At 42.4% G+C, this 15402-nt stretch overlaps 1 protein-coding gene across 2 annotated transcripts in view; it reads left to right on the top strand.

Moving 5' to 3' along the window:
• Positions 1–1942: 1942 nt before the first annotated feature.
• Positions 1943–15402, top strand: part of ppm1lb (protein phosphatase, Mg2+/Mn2+ dependent, 1Lb) — a gene marked incomplete at its 5' end in the record, with an annotated part of 42133 nt that continues 28673 nt past the window's right edge. Inside the window, one exon of one of the 2 annotated variants that reach the window (XM_079224828.1) lies at positions 1943–2341. In XM_079224828.1, coding sequence (XP_079080954.1) covers positions 1943–2341 — 399 coding nt within the window. The remainder of the gene's footprint in view (positions 2342–15402) is intronic. The other variant, XM_079224829.1, reaches the window with a different exon arrangement.

The raw sequence follows: 15402 nt of genomic DNA on the forward strand, positions 1-15402 counted from the left end.
GACCTGTACATTCATAAACAAAACCTGAATTGCATTTATTTCTGCAAACAGTGAACATTTCTCCTTCATCGTGCATTCTTGGTATAGATAAAGTATTCCTCCAAATCCATTAAAACTCCTCTTCTTTGTTAGGAGAAGCATGTTTGTATAAGTGGGCAACAATTTGCTGCTGGACCCTATTATTCCCTTCCCCACTCATAACAGATAAAGTACTTTTTGTTGATATATTATTTGAAACCAGTTTCTGTGTGGTGTTTTGGTTAAACACAAAATATTGTGTATATGCACCATGTAAGCCCAAAACTATCCTAAATATTGAGGAATTTAAGACTTTTCATGACACAATGAATATCTTCAAAGATCATAGTAAAGCACCACTTTAAGGCCCTTGACATGTTAGATAATATTGAGCTTTAATTAACCATATTCAAAAGGATATTGGCAAAATAGGGACCCTGTCAATCCTCCGTTTTTGAGCGCACCTGCATGGCAGCTCTCTGGATGCATTCATGTACTGTCGGAAATATATCAACTTAAAACGATCTTGTATAAGGGGGCACAGTGATAGGGAAACGTATAATACTTAACAGCTGCACTTCCAAGGTGTGAGTATTAACGGCCATATGCATGAAAGACATATTGAAAATTAGATGGTTTTGGTCTTTCCATAGGTATCTTTAATTTGAATACGGCTTTATGCAATTTTGGTACAATTTAAATTAGGGGGGGCTTTTTAGTGCTCTTTTAGAACTACCTGGAAACTAACTGAATTTAATTCAGTTTGGGAATTTAGATCATTTCAGTTCAAGACCTATGGTGCAGTGTTTTTGTGAAGGTTTTGAGCAAATTAAACCACAGATGCTGGAACTCTATTTCCACAACTGCAACCGTCATTTATAAAATGTCAGTGAAATTATGTATTGATTGTATGATCTCATTATGTTGTCATTCAACAAGTGTAAGCTTGTTCTTTTTAAAATATAATTGTATTACAATTGTATTTGGATTGTTATTCTTTTGAAATGTGGTTCTGTTTGTCTGTGCACTTTATTTTAATTGTATATTATATTGTAAATGTAATGTTAATTTATGTTCCTATTTCTTGCACTGTGTTTATTGTCTGATGTTATGCACCACCCGCCATGACACATTCCTTGTATGTGAAACATACTTGGCAATAAAAGGTTATGATTCTGATTCTGATTATTATATATAATTCAAACTTTTTGAAAGACATATAAATCATTTGGCCTAATGTGGAGCAGTGGAACAAAGTTATAATATGGTTGATCATGTGTTCAACCCATATATCACCCAGACTTATTTGTGTGTACTTTGTGACGTTTTAAATGCTAAACTGATCTTTCAGAATTGATCTATAGCGATTAACTACACTAGCTCTGCTGGATCACTGACTGTTTTTTGGGCACCTGAAGGCAGCACCGTTGTTTAGTCAGTCAGCAGCAAAGAGTCGCAGCCAGTGTGGCAGCTGGGAATGTGAGGGCTCCAACACGGACCGGGATTTCAGGACTGGGAACCGCAGCGGGTCTTTGCCAGGAAGGGACTCTGTCCGAGACAGCACACTTTGAAATCCACGCGGGCGACCAGCGACTCGTGTCCGGGTGGAGGAGGAGAGAGAGTCGGTGGTCTCTGACCGCACCAGATGGTCAACGGGCAGCCGGCGGAGGCTCACTGCGGGGCTGCATGCTAGAGGGGAACCAGCCGGAGCATCGCGTTGGTCCCCCCGGTCTGTGGACGGACGCTGGCACCGGGACCTCCCGCCTGCGTAAAAAACGCATTGAAGAGTCGCTGTAATCTGCGAGCGTGCCTCTCGGTTAAATGTTTCACCGCCACCAAACCACTCACACCGACGACGATGGACTGAGATCTGCGTTGCGGGCGAGCGACACACAACCTGCCGCGATTTCCTGCATGTAAATAAATGATAGAGGATACGATGACCCTGCTGTCTCTTTTAGGTCGGATCATGCGTTATTTTCTGCTCAGACCGGAGACCCTGTTCCTGCTGTGCATCAGCCTGGCTCTGTGGAGTTACTTCTTCCACACGGACGAAGTGAAGACCATCGTCAAGTCCAGTCGGGATGCGGTCAAGATGGTCAAGGGGAAAGTGGCGGAGATGATGCAGAACGAGCGGTTCGGCGGGCTGGACGTCCTGGACGCGGAGTTCTCCAAGACCTGGGAGTTCAAGAGCAACAACGTGGCCGTGTACTCCATCCAAGGTCGGCGAGACCACATGGAGGACCGGTTCGAGGTGCTCACCGACCTCGTCAACAAGAGTCACCCGTCTATATTTGGGATTTTTGATGGCCACGGAGGAGAGGTGAGTACTGATGGGGGAGAGGAAAATGAAAGGCAAAATGTCGTCTTTGTCCTCCAGTCCACATTACTCTCCCACTCTGTCTCTCCATCAACGTGTGCGTGTGTGCGTGTGTGTGTACGTACCCAAGGGCCCCAAACTGAGCTGCAGGGGCCCCAAAGTGTCTCAGGGCTGAAATGCCTTAAGTGATCTCCAAGTGGCTATCTGTCGGTGTTTTGTATTTATTCAAATCGATCTAGTTTACTGTCAACAAATTATTAAATCCACAAGTGAGACAAAGTGGAGCGAGCCCAAACTTGTTCAGATGAAAGTATGCTTAGGGCAGCATCTTTTTTCAGACTATTATATTGATAAATTGCTTAATCAAATGTTATAAAATGCACATCAAAAGTGCCTTAGTTGAATTACACCTGCTTGTTTTGACCAGCGGCCACAAATGTAACTTTTCGGAGGGAAAGTTTGTGTCTGCTGATGAAGGAGTGACATAAGATTGATGTGGGAAGTTGTAATAAACTGGATCAAAAGCAAAAACGAGCTGCTAGGCCTCTGATGAAAACACTGATTCACAATGAAGTCATGGCATTCTTGAACCCTGCATTGTTTCTCAGGAACTCGCTTGTACATTAAACATGATTTTTTGATCAGCCTGTTTAAACAATATGTACATTTTTCTCTGCTGGACCTTGCCCCTGAGTTGCTGTGTGGTTATTTGATCAAACACAAATTAATTCAGAAAATATGCAACATAAGCACAAAACCGTCTTCATTTGGCACAAGACACGGCCTCAAAGCCGAGTATTAAAGCAGGAGCCACGCTAGGTCCCTGAGTTGATATTGTGTGTTAGTGGTGCATATTCAGGTTTTCAGTTTATTTACGCAATTGGCAACGCAGTCTTGGGCATTTGTAGATAATTGGAGCAGGGGCCCATCCTGAACTGTGCGTAGGATCCCATAATTCCTTGCTACATCCCTGCACACACATCCACCCACACTTAATCTGTTGTCTACCAAAAAGCAATGCAACTGCATCTTGTCTATTTACAGCTTAAAATCAAGCCAAAAATATCCATCTCATGTTTTTTTTGTCCAAAACAACATTTTGGGATGCAGATAGCATGGTGTAACATGATTATAGCTGGAAGGAGGAGGAATGAACTCAAACCGGTGCACATGTACAGCTGAGCTCAATATGAGCAAAACAAAACTGTCAACCCCCAGTCGATATATTTTTCTTTCGTCAAAAGAATCTGATGAATGATCTCATGTTGTTTGACATGAATGTGACCAAACAACCTAACAAAGCAAGCATGAGACCCTTAAAGATGGAAAACAAAGCCAGTTAAAGGGACAAAGAGCATTTGAGATGACTCCACTGTTTGATTAGAACATAAAAGCACTGATTTATCATGAAGTCATGGCATGCTTGAACCCTGCATTGTTTCTCAGGACAGTATCTATGCGACAGAGCTGTCTCTTATCTTCTCATCTCCCCTCGAAACTTCAGCTTGTATATTAAACATGACACATTTTTTGATCAGCCTGTTCTGGTTTGCGGGGAGCTCCATGCTGTTTTTAGAGCTGAAAGCGTCTGTCTTCAGTTTGACCGCTCTGGTCGGATTGAGGCTGAACGATAACATGCTTTAAAAAAAAAAGAAAAGGCAGGCATACAGAGGATAGCCACGTTGCTGACTGCTGCAGCTTTTGACCAAAAGTGGTCATTGGATTGTTTTTCCCTGCTGCATTTTTTCCCCCGGTGCTTCTTCTCTCTGTGGAGTTCCCTTTTAGAGACCAGTGATTTAACCTTTGAGCGCTGCTACAGCTACCACACATATTGTTAAGAGACTAGAAGAAATACATGGTGAATAGGAGATGTATGCTTGTATATCTGACAGGAAAACGAGTGGGAGCGCATCTATGGTGAGAGTAAGAGCAAGAAGAGAAGGTTCAGATTTGCCTATGTAGGCGAAGAGCTGTTTTATCACTGCATGTCCATGGGCAACAATTTGGTCTGTTTTCATTCCCACGCCCTCTTATGAAGTGTGTGTGAAATGGTTGCCAGACAGCAGCCTTCAGAAACAACTTCCTCTCTTTAGTAAATCTAAATTTATGTATTTATTAGCCAGGGGGCATTGTATACAGCAGAGCGATGCTGTGAAGGCCCAAGGCAACACCAGTAATACTGGCTGCCTCAGCTGGCTAATTAGTGAGGTGTCAGCCACCACACACACACACACACACACACTGCTCATCCAAAGCATATACAGTCATTAAAGAAATGTCGGACTTGTGTCAACATCTATCTAGCATCCAAGGCTGCAACCTCAACAGGTCTTTGACACTGTTTACAAAGCCTGTAATGGACATACATGTAAGTTACTCCATCATATATCACACACAGAGTTATTGTAAATGCAGGCTATAAATGGAGATTTTACAAGCTAGGAATCTCAGCACCTGATGTAATCACTGGCAAAGCAATCACACCCTGTGAAAAATATGTAGATAGGGGAGATATATAAAATCACTCTCAATGCATCTTTAATGATAGATCTTATGTGCAGTTTTTAGATTTAGTGAGACATTTTTGGAAATGTGCTTTCTATAGATGTGATTTCTTTCCAAGAAATAGATTAGAAGATTGGTATGAATCTCATGTCTGGGCATCCATTATGGAGCTGGGGCTGCATGTTCTGATTAAACAAACCAGGTTGACAATTAGTTGGTGGAATTATTTTTTCACTTTTGACAGGCAGGCTAGCTATTTCCCCTGCTTCAAATCGTCAGATTATGATCAAATAATCTCCACCTGGCTCTAGCTGCGTATTTAGCATGCAAACATGAGACTGGTATCGATCTTCTTTCTCTCTCTTCAAGACAGCGACAGACATGCATGTACCTCTGAAAATTAAAATCTACACCTAACAATGTCAATCCGCATTTGCAGCATGGTAGTGGGTGCTATCCTGTGATTCCAGCATGTTGGAGGATATAAAGTTAAGGATGCCAGTCAGTTTATTACCAGATAAATATTCAGTCAATGCTAAATGCCCTGTGGAAATGGTATGCTATGTCTCCACACACCAAACTAAATTATTTTTTCCCCGTGGTAAAATTCAGTGTTTAATGTGAACACATCCCTTGGAGGTGTCATTTTAGATGACGTCTCAGAGAAAGGATTTATCTGTGAAATGGAGATTGATTTTTAGCTGTCACATGGGAATAACCTGCATGAAAGTGATAACCCTGGGCTCTCTCCCATGCAACAGCAACATGCACCATTCCTGTCCACACTGCATGAGAGAGTCAGCCATTCTCTGCTCCTCCCTACCTCCCTGTCAGGTTGTGGCTTCAGGCGCTGCAAAATTACCTGAACTGTTACTGTCGAGTACAGAGAAGACATTCACAACAAAGCTGTTTAATTTGAGTGCGGGGGCTGCTTCTCTCTGTCTGTTTTGCCATCATATTAGCTTTTGTTCTGTTGATTTTCTTTTTCTATCACAACTCACTCGTTCATGTAGTTTCGATCTGCGGTGTTTCTTTGTGAGTGGGCTGTGATGGATATATAGTTTCTAACTGTAGGAGGCGGTTGTAAAGTGCAGGGTGAAGAAGTAGGAGAAAACACTAAAACCACAGGGACAATGACCATTTTTAGAGGGCTGCTATCTGTCTTTATTCAGCTCTGAGCTTGTCCTTTGTTCACCTTTTACTTTATGTTAAGGATAAATGGCATTTCATTTTCAACTTCATTATTCATTTCTTGAAATGAAAAGTAGACGAGACTTTTGAGAGCAATTGAAGCAGTGGTGCAGTATAGTTCACCTTCTTAGCTACTCCACAATGAAGGGCATTTTATAGTCAGAGAGGCTGTTGTTTGGATTTTAGATATTTTAATGTGTTTACTCCCGGAGCATGGGGTGGGTTGTGTAGTTTAGATACTAAGCAGTCTAAATTCCTCCAGAGATGAAAGAAAGAGTCGGCATGTGACTAATTACACTGTTGGCATTACAGGATTAGAGAGCAAACGAAAGGAGTGTGTGTGTGTGTGTGTGAAGACCAAGGACAGCAGTGTGTGTGAGTGCATGAATATTTATGTTTGCACAGGAAGGTGCACTGCTTTTCCCTTCATGGACGCGGAGGACTCACACGGAGATGAGAGGAGCCGTTTGGTGTTGTCTGGTCTTCCAGGGAGAGACGACTTCACTGTGAGAGACTCAAATGCCAAAGGCTTATCAGGACAAGGCACCTGCTTCACACTATTTCACATCACGTCGTCAATCAGTGCCCTGAGTAAGTTTATAAAACAGACTTATCAGGGACTCATTTTGAAATAAACTAAATAAATGATATTTGTATATGGACAATGGATCACATGACTACTTGTATGTGAAAGAGCTTTCTGGTAGTGATGACCCAACAGACTTTTCACCTGAATGTGCAGTTTTCTGCACCAATTACTGGTGACTGATTGATCAATGTACATGTTTATGTTTATCTGCACTTCACACTTCACATATTACATACATAATTTGCATTTTTGCACTCTCCTATTGTTTGTTATTGCTTGTTTATCTACACCTCACACACTTAATATACACATACATACATGCACTTTTGCACTTCTACTGTTTAAGTTTAATTTAATTCCTAAATGAATACAACATTTTAATTAGTATTATTATTAGTATTGTTATTGTGTATATATATTTCATCCCTGCTGTTTTTATACCTTATTTTTTTGTCTGTAAATTGCTGCTACTCGACACCAAATTTCCCCTTGGGGATTAATAAAGTATATATTCATTCATTCATTCATTCAATATCGGGACGCATTTAGCACCTAAAGAGACAGATATTTCCCTTAGGTGCTGTTGTAAACCAAACCGAGCTAAAAGGAGGGTGATTATAGGACTTAAGTTCATCAGGTTGCCACAAGGATGTCTCAGAATGAATGCTAATGTTGCCTCATATCCGGCGGATGTTTAAATCGGCAACAGTTTGCTAACAAGTTTGCCATATCAACTTAAAAGGTGATGGTATGTCTGTGTTTACAGCTCGTTTCTGCTGCCCCCATGTGGCCCATAAATCGGTTATGAGACATAAAATCCCGCTGCTAATAAGGTTTCAGTGGCCAGCTCATTCCCTTCTATAAACCATGACATATATGACAGGTGGATTTGCTCTGCAGAATGGTGTAGGGCTTCAGTAATACACCTAAGTGCACTGAATTCCTGCACTTTGACTGTACAGGGTAAAACAAGAGGAATTAATCTAATTGGGGATCAGCAAAATTGCTCATTACTACTGTTGTCCTTCTGTTCCCTCCTCTCTCACTTCTGGCGAAAGCGGATGCTCAACATTTCAGCCCTTCCTTGATGTCAAGTGATGCAGAAAGTGGAAAGCACACAGGAGGTCATGTTCTGCTGGAAAATACTAGTGTAGCAGAGAAGAGACCACAGCGCTTGAGGACTTTGCTGGGGACAAGTTAATTTGTCCCCGGTGGTGAGGTTTGTTTTCCCTGTAGCGAGGAGACTGTCGGGGAGCGACTGAGGAGTTTAGTCACAGAGTGACACGCGCCAAATAAATGAATGGAGCTGTTGCTGTCAAGCCATCTAAATGTTTGGCCCTGGAGTAAACATCTGTAATCTCTTCTTCGCCAGTCATCCTTTTCCATAAAATGGTGAAAACACCTTCTCTCGTCTTGAGATAAGAGCATTTGGAAGGTTAAGAGGGACTCTTTAGAATTTCGTTTTTAAGGGAAAACGATAGAGAGTTTGGAGTCTTTTTCCATCAGAAGGCCAAAGGCTCAATCACCGTTGTCTTTCCTTTGGCAATAGTGATTTAACAGACATGTATTTAAGTGAATATCTTTGAGATTGCCACTTTGAGAATAACGCGCTCTTCCGGTCTGATAGCTGTTTGTCTGTGTGACAGGATTGTGAGTGTGTTTGCCAACAGCATGTAGCGCCAGATAAGAGTACCTTCTCCCACCTCAGTGTGCCGTCCTTCCCTTCTGGCAGCGACTGCTCAATAATTGAACACGCTCTCTGTCAAACACATCTGCTAAAACCCCCTGACTAAATATACACGCACCTCTAAGCAGAAGGAAGCCGTAAGGTCATTGTTCACACACATCACATCTCACTGTGAAAGTTGAGTGTTCTGGGAGGAGGTCTTGTGTGCAATGTAGGAGCTTCATGCTGTTTTAACTTGTCTTTGTTCTCCTGCACGTCACCCACTCCTCTCCCAGTGGGGCTTGACAGAGCTGACATGGTGCTGAAAGGTGGGTTTGGTAATGGAGCTGTTGTGGTTGGTTGCCAAATCCTCCCACTGTCACCCCACATCACACTGATTTTGCTTTTCACCTATATTTTTCTCCTCTCTCTTTGGAGGTTGGCAGTGAATTAATGGGCCACAAAAATGTCTTCTCCAAGGCCATGTCTACCCGCTGCCTCCCCACCCCCATTGTAGCATCTCCCCAGACCTCACTGTGTCCACTTGCCTCGGCTGCTGGCCACTAGCCCATGTGACGTGTTCCCGATTAAGCTGCCAAACATGTTGTTTGTGTTGGAAGTGTAGGTTTACAATCCAATTCTAAACGTTGCAAAGCTCCAAGTCTGGCTCTGAATGCATAATGCTCGCCTACCGCACTGTGTTTGTCCAGGGCAGCGCTATTAGATTGTACAGTCGTATGTGTGTTTTTCGTCTGTAGCTGATTAGCGGTCTCTAAATCTAATCACATGGCTGGAATTGAATGGGCTGCTTGGTCTAATCTACACTTTGTTTTGAAAAGCGGACATTCTTCATGTAGAAGGCAGTTATGTAAAATGTTGAAATGAATGAATGCATGTTTTCTTCTTTTTAAGGATCATCTCTATAATTGTAATCTGACTATAGGAGCCTAAATCTGTGTGCCAGCGCCACAATTGTTTGTTTGTCTGTGTGTGATCGAGAAAATGGACGAGTCAGTTGGAGTTTGCCTGCTCGCTGTCTTGGCAGTGAAGGACGGCGGGAGAAGAATGTTGGCTGAGAAAAGCTAGCAAGTCACAGCTGTTCAGAGTTGGCGACATTGGTGTGATTGTGTGCGCAAAGAGAGTGACGTTTGTCATGCTCAGTCACAGTTGTGGCTCTTCCTCACGCCCTGCTGGCCAGACGGCACTGTGTGTGTCGGACAGGTGCATCCTGGTAAATGGAAACGGGCCCCCTGGTTGTGTTTATTTGTCTCTTATCACCTTCCGTGTCCACAAGTCTGACATAACCCATTTGATACATTTCAAATTAAGTTTTTCTCGGATAGAAAATGTGTTTTTCTGATTCTATTGTGTCTTGCTCTGAATGTGTGATTCTACTTCCACATGGTAAAGGTTATTGCATTTATACATAACGCTCTTTTCACAACATTCACACAGGCTCACCAGGATGTAATCTAATCATTCACACACACTCGCACACCAATGGCAAAGCCTTCAGGAGCATTTTGGGGTTCAGTATCTTGCCCAAGGACACGTTGGCATGTGGACTTGAGGATTGAACAGCAGATCTTCTGATTAGTGGATGAAGCATGAAAGGTTCTGGAGCTGATCTGCCACACACATGCGCTGCACACTTCGATCCATCCAGACAGGAGGAATGCAGCAGATATGAATGTTTGACATTTGCACATGGTTTCTATTCACTGTGAGCTACAAATCTTAAAATACACTCTGCGCTGATCCAACCCTGAGCCAGGTTGTCTTTAATTTACACTGTAACGAAGGCTCACGGGATAAGAGAGCATCCGACTCCACGGCATGTCATTAATTTGTGCTTGTGATTACATTTGGGAGGTGTGTGTGTGTGTGTGTGTGTGTCATTCTTAGGCAGAGTATGTGTGATTGTTTGTGTACCAGGGTCTTGCTGGATCACTGCCATGTACTGTTGATTATGGCCCTTTGCGATTGATGACTCTTAGAGCTCTTTCATCCTGTTGTTTTCCTCTGCGGTCCCACTGTTTTTTTCAGGGTACTTATTGAGAAAGGGTGGTGTTGGGACAAGCCGACACTGGTGAGGCTTTCTGGTGAACCATCTGCTGTGTAAGGGTTAGATAAAGTTCTTGGTTCTAAAGAGAAAACGGATGACGTTGGAGAGAAAATTAAAAAGACAAAACCTCCAAGAGGGATAAAGAAGCAGATTGAGAGTAATTTGGAAACAGATTAGAGACGAAGCCCACATGTTCATCAGGGTAACTGCAGTAAATAGACGTAATCTTCTACACTTAATCTTACGATTTTTAAATTGATTCCAATCTGGATATATCTAACCTTTTGTTTGTAATCCTGATCCATGTCAACAACGGCTAAAGGCCACAACTAGCAAGCTGAGTGTAAACCCCGCACTTAGCCTATTACTGAGTGGGACGTGGCTATCTACTGGCTGCCAGGGCTTAATGTTTGAGGCCTCCAGAGGTATCGTTGGCCTCATTCAGAAGCTCGAAAATGGGTTGTTCACATGCTCTGATATAACTGCTCTCTCACCAATCAAAGAAAACGTTTTGGCCATTATAAAATTAAAATGACTAATTTTGAAAAAATATCAAGCACTTTTGCAAAACTAGGTTTTTAGCAGTAGAGCTTTTGTAGTAGATGTTCTTTGCATTGAAGTAAGTCAAACAGCATTGTATCTGACACTAAGGCTGCTGTTAACAATCATTTTCATTACTGATTAATTGCCAATTATATTCTTGATTAACTGCTTGGCTATAAAATGTCAGTACAAATATGCATTTGAGATGACATCCTCACGTTGTTAATTTTATTTGACCAAACCTCAATATACATCCTATAGCAATGGCAGATTATTACGCTTAATATTAGTGATAAACAGAGGTATTGGTCGGCCGATTAACACAAAAATTCTGTGGACACACCTGCAGACGGCCCTAACCCTTATTTCTTATTCATGTCAAATTTATTCTTTCCAAATTTTTGTCTATTATGTGGGACGTGAATTTAAAAATAGAAATGGAAAGAATTAATGCAGCGTGGGAAATACCCGTCTTATATTATTATCAGGCAATTATTGGTGGCAGTGGTGTTTTTTTTAAAGTATTATATGGATACAATTTATTTAGTAAATATAGTTTATATTTAAAATAAGTACAGAGAGTAACAGTTCACAAACAATACATTCAATTAAATCAGATGCAAAAAAAAGAAAAAACACTATCGGCATTCTATATGGGCCAATCAGCCGCCCCGCTCTTTAAATATCAGCATTGACCATTGAATAACCCATACTGGTCCCCACTACGAAAGATGGGTACTGGACTATGTGTTGATGTGATAACTTCAATCTGCCACAGACATTGGTACACTACCCATTCGGACAACAGATACGGTTTAAATCAGGTCCTGTGTGTTGGTAAATGGGTCTCATGTCAAGGAGCTCTGCGGTATGTGTGTCTGTGCTGAGGGTCACAGACTGGTGATGGTTCGGGGTGGATGGGAAGTTTGGAGGCAGAGGTGGTAATTGATTAGTGCTGTGCAGAGGAAGCTTTCGGTGATGTGAGCTAATGCTAACAGCTCAAGGCTCTTAGGATGCCTGCTCTCTTCCTGAGAGCGTCTCTAAACCGAGGCTAAAAGGAGTAGGAGAGACAGCGGGGCAGATTAGATTTACACTAATCCCACTTGGGAGATTGGGACTATACGTTCTCTCCGTGGAGTCACTTTCTTTCCCCCCAGCCCACTCCCACTTGTCTGTATTGATTTCTTTCCTCAATGAAGCCCTTCTACTTTCCCTGTTGGATTTCTTAATATTTTTAGGTTCCCCTCTCGTGCGTCCGTTTCCACATCCAGTACCTGTATGCATTTGTTATCCTGTGAGTGAGAAATCTGTATGTTTCCCTCTTCCCGAGTTGGTTTAATGAGTTTAGCAGCGAGCTGTCAGCTATTCTTTCGTTCAGAGGAGGAGAGATGCTTCATTGAGGGCGAGAAGAGAGGAAAACGATGGCATGGATGATAAGTGCCCTCATTCAGGTCAGGAGAGAGAAGGGCGGAGGGAGAAGAGGAGAGGGATGGACGAGGCAGTCCGCAAAAAAGATCGCTACAGGATTTCAGAAGTATAAATGAAGATGGTGGAATAGAGGTCTGAAAGCTGTTGTTAAGAGGTGGAGAAAAGGCAGAGAAGAAGTAATTTCTTTCAGAGGAGATGGGGATAAAAACATGGATGCTGAAAGGCAACGCCTCGCCAATAGCCTGAAGTTTTTCCAAGCTTGCTGCACAACTCGTGCTAGACAGACATAACTATACAATGCGCTATGAGTTAGATTGTGTTTGAAGTCCCAGAGGACTTCTTTTCCTCTTCGACCATAAGTCTGTCAGACTAAAGGCACCATGGGGCAGTTCCTCCCCCGAAAAAGCATGACATACTTTCCACCTCTTTCTTCTTTTTTTCATCTTCTCACACTTGCTCTCTGTCTCTGTTGACCTTTTCCCTACAGTATTATGTCTGTTCTCTCTCTCTCTCTCTCTCTCTCCTCTACTACCTCTTCATCCACCCCCCTTCTTTCTGCCTTATCTACTTATCTCTTCTCTCCTTTCTCCTTCTGATCGCTTTTGTCCTCAGAAATCAAAATCCGTCATTCTGTGTCCAGGTCGGTATTGTCGAGGGACTGCAATTGGAGATGTGTGAGGAGCAGTGAAGGACACACAGACACACAAGTCGATTGGACTATTGAACCACACAGGTTTTTAGGTTTAGAGCTGCATCCCTCACTGTTACTGGTGGGGTAAAATGTTCATATAAGCCTACTGTCAGTATTTAGTGGTACAGATATTTGCCTTTTCCCCAGAGGTGTCTTGATTTGGCTGTTTTGCCTTTTATAGAATAAGGAGTATTTTCAGTTTACCCCATTCCTGTTCTTCATGTCTTCTATGACCTTTTGCTCTATTACCTTATACGTCTCTCTCATCCTCGCTATATCCATGCCCCCCTTTTTCTACCTCTGTCTCCCCCACCCTCCTCACCCCTACCCACAGAGTCACCTTATCTCTCTGCAGTCTGTCTGACTTATTTATCACTGCTCTAAAATATTAAAGAGCATGCTGCCTCCAGTCCTGAAAGGAGTCCACGACTTTTACTTACAACAGACATGCACGTGCAAACACACCCTCGCACATAACTTGACTCTTGATATTGTTGATATAACTTGATATTGAATAATATCTTCTGAAGATGGCACATGCTCTGCAGCACTACGTTCACAAACTACTCGTCATCTCCTGGGTCTTACGGACTGATCACAGAGTCTGCTCTTTTGGGACCCTGTAGATGTGTAGTGTCCGGAAGACTTGACATGTCAGTTCCATGACACTGTTAACATTAGTTTGTCTTGCAAAAGAAAGAAGTCCCGAAACAATTAGAAAGTTGTCCGGTAATTGTTTCAATACTTTTCCAAAAGGACTCTGGGTGTAGCTTCTCATGTGTGAGGATTTGCTGTGTCTCTCTGTTGTGTATACTTGTTAACAGAATGTATTGGTGCTGTGAACTAAAACTTCACCATGGACTGTGGGGAAATTGTCATTAACCTTTTTTTAAATTTATTTTTACAATTTTTAGATATTTTCGATTATGTAACAAATAGGAACTTGACCGACTACTCGCAGCGCAGCGGTTACTCCAGCTGCTCGACTTAATTGATGTGATAGTGAGAAAATCTTTAGCTTTTATCAGTCAATAATAAATATATCATTCCACAAGAAGTTAGGGCCTCAATAGCTATTTTCACCTTTTATTGCAGATCTTTAGGTTGCTTTTAGAATATTATAGTGTTGATTAAATAGCTCGGGAGACCTGTGCACGGGGACTTTAAAAACAAAAGACTCGAAAAAATGGTTGCAGCAAAGGAGGAGAAATCCTTCTTCTATTCTTAGCAGGTAGTCAGTCCCAGTGGTGTCTATTGCTGCAAATAGTGAGCATGCCAAAGTGGAGTGGGTCTGCTCCATGATGGTGCTGCACCTGCTGTGGAAACTGGGCTGCCTTGGAGACCCGTGGCCTGACGCCTGCTGGCTCTGCCTGGGCGCCTGTCACCCTTCCTCACAGTCACCGCACGGGCACGACAACAAATGTACAATTTGTGAAGGGCTTGCAAACCAAAAGTGAACAAAAATAATTCCACGCATTTCTGATCCAAAATAATTGCCGACGTGGGCAAGCTGATGCAGCATATAAGCGTCTATTCAATTCATTAGCTGGACCATACTGAAAGCAAAAGTTGTTGGACGCGTTCCACGTGAAGCTTCTTGGATGTGGCCGGCCTAAATGCCCACGGTGTAGTTCTGAGCGGTAATGGGCAGCGTTTGGGATTGTTTTGGAAAGTGGGCACTGGGTTTGGTCTTTGGCTTCACATTCTGTCCTCATTATGTTTTTGGGAACTTGGCTGTGCCGAAGACTTGAACTATCATGGAGCAGTATGTGTCATCATCACTGCCTCATCATCTGTCTTTATACTGTTTACCATTTGGATCACTTTGACCCGAGGGCGTAAGTTAGGTATGAGCACAGGAACATAAACATCAGTGGCAATGAGAATTTTGTTGTGCTTCCAGACAGCAACTGATTTGGGTACAGTCAGTGCCTTGGAGATTGCAGACGAGTGTTAGAAGACACACTGATCCTAGATCAGATATTTATTTTTCCGATATCCGTTACACTCAGCCAGTGTGGGAAGGAACAAGCCTGTCAAACAAACTGATATTCTGCAGGATCTACCTCTGTCGCTGTCCTTGTATCTGGCATGACTCACATGCTGAAAGAAGCGTCTTCTTTTTTACTTTAGTTTTACTCGTATCCAGTCCTATTCTACTGTTTTGTTCCTGTATTCATAGTTTCATCATGCAAAGCCTTGTCTCCATACGCATTCCACAATCCACCTCATATCCAGAGTCCACTTAATCTAATCAATGTTCTGATGGATGGAGGTCCTACAAAGTGATGTGTGTGTATTTCTTTAGCAATCTTTATGAGAACAGCGGCAGTGGATGGAGTAGGAAAGTATTGATTTTTCTTTTTGTCTGTATATGTTTATCAGC

The sequence above is a fragment of the Taurulus bubalis genome (genome assembly GCF_910589615.1).
Source record: "Taurulus bubalis genome assembly, chromosome: 10".
Lineage (NCBI taxonomy): Eukaryota > Metazoa > Chordata > Actinopteri > Perciformes > Cottidae > Taurulus > Taurulus bubalis.